General features: G+C 46.4%; 1 protein-coding gene across 1 annotated transcript; it reads right to left on the reverse strand.

The window, feature by feature from the left end:
• Positions 1-2,433: 2,433 nt before the first annotated feature.
• On the reverse strand, positions 2,434-2,826 carry LOC139053057 (histone-lysine N-methyltransferase SETMAR-like). Its single transcript, XM_070530191.1, has one exon. It carries the CDS (start codon positions 2,824-2,826, stop codon positions 2,434-2,436), a length of 393 nt encoding a protein of 130 aa, XP_070386292.1.
• Positions 2,827-3,149: the final 323 nt, after the last annotated feature.

Raw genomic sequence — 3,149 nt, forward strand, 5'->3', positions numbered from 1 at the left:
GGCAGACGTCGGGCCAGGGGTAGAGCTCTACTCGAGCATGTCCGCAATAACCACATTGAGGCAAGCTTCGTGGATGCCGCGGCATATGTCCAACAAGAGGCATTCGCCGTCTCCATCGCAGACTCCAATTCAAGGCTCACTTGCTGCGCTACGGTACGCACATCGAGGGCCGTGGTAGCGGAACAAGTTGCAATCGCGCTGGCTGTGCTCGATGGTCGCAGAGAGGCAATATATAGTGATTCCAAGGCAGCCATTAAGGCCTACCAAACCGGTATAGTCTCGCGCCAGGCCTTCCGCATTCTCCAAAGCGCCAAAAGTATCTCTCCGCATTCTCTATTTTGGTTTCCCGCTCACTTGGGGTCGATTGAGGGTTCTCCCTCTAACCCTAACGAGGGCGCACACGAGGCCGCGCGAGGACTCACTGACCGCGCCGCCTCAGCAGTCCCTCAGCCCCGCGGGGAACCCTTGCTTACGTTTAATGAGATCACCACGCACTACTATCTGTCAAGACGGGTCTTCCCCATCCCGCACCCCGCCTTATGTAGGGCGCGGGCGGTTACCCTTCGACTTTTACAAGCCCGTGCGAACCCTAACCTCGCGGTTTTTCATGCCATATACCCCGAAAGATATCCCAGTGCGGACTGCCCTGCCTGTGGACTAAGGGCAACATTGGACCATGTGTTGTGGGAGTGTGAAGCCATCGGCTCCTCCTTCAGCGAGGATAGGTGGGCAGCGCTCTTGGGCAGCCCCGAACTTAACGACCAAACCCTGGCCGTCCAGATTGCCCGCGATCGGGCCGTCAAGCTCGGCTTGGCGGTCCCTACGTGGGACTGGCCGGGTGGCGCGGGGTCTCCCCTGCGTCTTCTCTGGACCAAAATAAAGTTACTTCACTCACTCACTCAGTTCCGAGAATAGTCGATCATAATCCAAGCTCCGGCATTATTTATTATTGTTGAAAGTATATGCATATATTGTGCACCAGCCTTAGCACCAATTCTAATGTACTTCATATGGAAGTTTAATAACACGTGGCAAATAGATAATTTGTACTCTATGGTGTTGTGCTGTTTATAAGCTGCTGCTTTCATGTGGTAATGTATACATTGGCTGGAAGAGTTGATGCATCCTCCTTATAGAACTCATTGAAAGGTGAACCACCTGTCAAGCCATCATTGTTCTTGCGGATGTACACCAGATATCACAAACATGGGGATAGTTATGATATAACAAGAGTAGCTGAGGCTTAACGTATCCAGATGCATGCACAAGAGCGCGGGAGTCGACCGTCTATCTCTCTAACTCAGGTTGAATGTGCATACTTGAGTAACATGCAACACTTGTTCGGTGTCAAGTTTCTTTTATTGTTAGCCCGGTTTGTGTTTTTTCTCCCATTTGTAGACTTTAGTGTGTGTTGCTGTGTGTGCATATAATTCCTTCCAGAGTGGCTTTCTTGTTGCTAATAAATTTAAAGAAGGCAGCGTTCTTCATTTTGTGCATCAGATAGCAAGTGTGCATGTTTCAAAGGATGTTGCATTTGTTGCCATAAGCAACAAAAAGGCATAAGCATATAGACTGCTTGCTAGAGGTACTCTTTATAGCATTAGGGATATTGTCATGCTGATAACTCTGGGCACAATAATTAGAAAGATCACATCATGTCTGACATGTCTTCTTGCCACCATGAAATCTTGTCAGATGCATAACACGGGACATACACCACAAATCTTGGCCAGCCATTCTCATTTGTGGTCTCGACCTCCTACCACTGAGCAGACTGGTCCAAAAGACAAAGCATGCAACTTCTATCTGATTAACTGTAGTGTATGTTGCACAAAATTAGATGTCAGGTGTTATTGTTGACACAGGTACATATCTGTGAGCCTCATAAACTAATGTCAAAAGAAAGAGAATAATACCCACGAAATGCACTTTTGGTAGGATGGCAGGACCATGCTCTTGCAGAGTTAAATAACAACCATGCAGCAGTATCATGATATCAAGCTGAACAATAATTCACTCCAAGAATAGGTTCCCTCGTGCAACATTGCTCTGATAGTCTTGAAATACAATACCCATTGCTAACTGCAGGCCTTCCAAATTAGCATGACAGGAGGGCATATTTTTGGAAGCAAGAATGAAAACGCAGCCGGTTAGCTATGAAAGTTGTGAATGCAACTCTGCAGAAGTTAGAAAAATGAACCAAATAATATAATATAAAAGTAGGTGCTTTAGAGACAAAAGGCCGTTTGTTTCCATGCCAGAAAAGCAAGCAGAGGTTGAAATGCTTTCCATATACATACCTTCAAGGTGCATGTACAGGGTCTGTCCTGAAAGTATTGTCAGTAAAGCGATAAAAAATCATTTATTGAATTTGTTGTTCCAAAAAGTTTAAATATCTTCAAAATACTCTTCTTTTGCGTCAATACATCGGCTTCAATTAGACTTCCAGCTCTCGAATGCGTTGTGGTAGTTCTCCGGAATAGCTTTTAATGCTGTGGAGCAAGCTGCTTTGATCCCGTCCACTGTCCCAAAATACTTGCTTTTCAGGGGTGTTTTGAGGCGTGGAAAGAAAAAAAAGTCGGGGGGAGCCAAGCCCAGGCTGTACGGGGGCTGGGGGATCGTTGGCACCCCTGCTTTAACCAGGTAGTCGGTGACGATGAAGGCACTGTGGGCCAGCACGTTATCGTGGTGCAACTTCCAGTTGTGTGCAATGTCCGGCCAGATATGTTGAACCCTGTGTTTCAGTCTTTCGAGGACATCCACATAAAATTTGGAGTTCACAGTGGTTCCAGGTTCTTCAAACTCATGATGAACCAGTCCGTGCATGTAAAAAAGAAAGATGAGCATGATCTTGATCTTTGATTTGCTCAGCCTGGCTTTCTTCTGGGGAGGGGATGAGTGTGTGTGCCACTCAGATGATTGCCTTTTGGTCTACGGGTCATATTCAAATACCCAAGTCTCGTCTTCTGTAATGACGTCGTCCAAAATTTTCGTTCACGTTTGCGCATGCTGAGATTTTTTTGGCACGTTTCAACGCGGCGTGACTTTTCGTTGTCAGTGAGCACTTTTGGAACCATTTTTGTGCACGCCTTCCGCATGCCGATATCGTTTGTAACAATTTCATGAACTTGAGTTTTCGGAATGTTTAA

Source organism: Dermacentor albipictus, unplaced genomic scaffold (assembly GCF_038994185.2).
Source record: "Dermacentor albipictus isolate Rhodes 1998 colony unplaced genomic scaffold, USDA_Dalb.pri_finalv2 scaffold_62, whole genome shotgun sequence".
In the NCBI taxonomy this organism is placed as follows: domain Eukaryota; kingdom Metazoa; phylum Arthropoda; class Arachnida; order Ixodida; family Ixodidae; genus Dermacentor; species Dermacentor albipictus.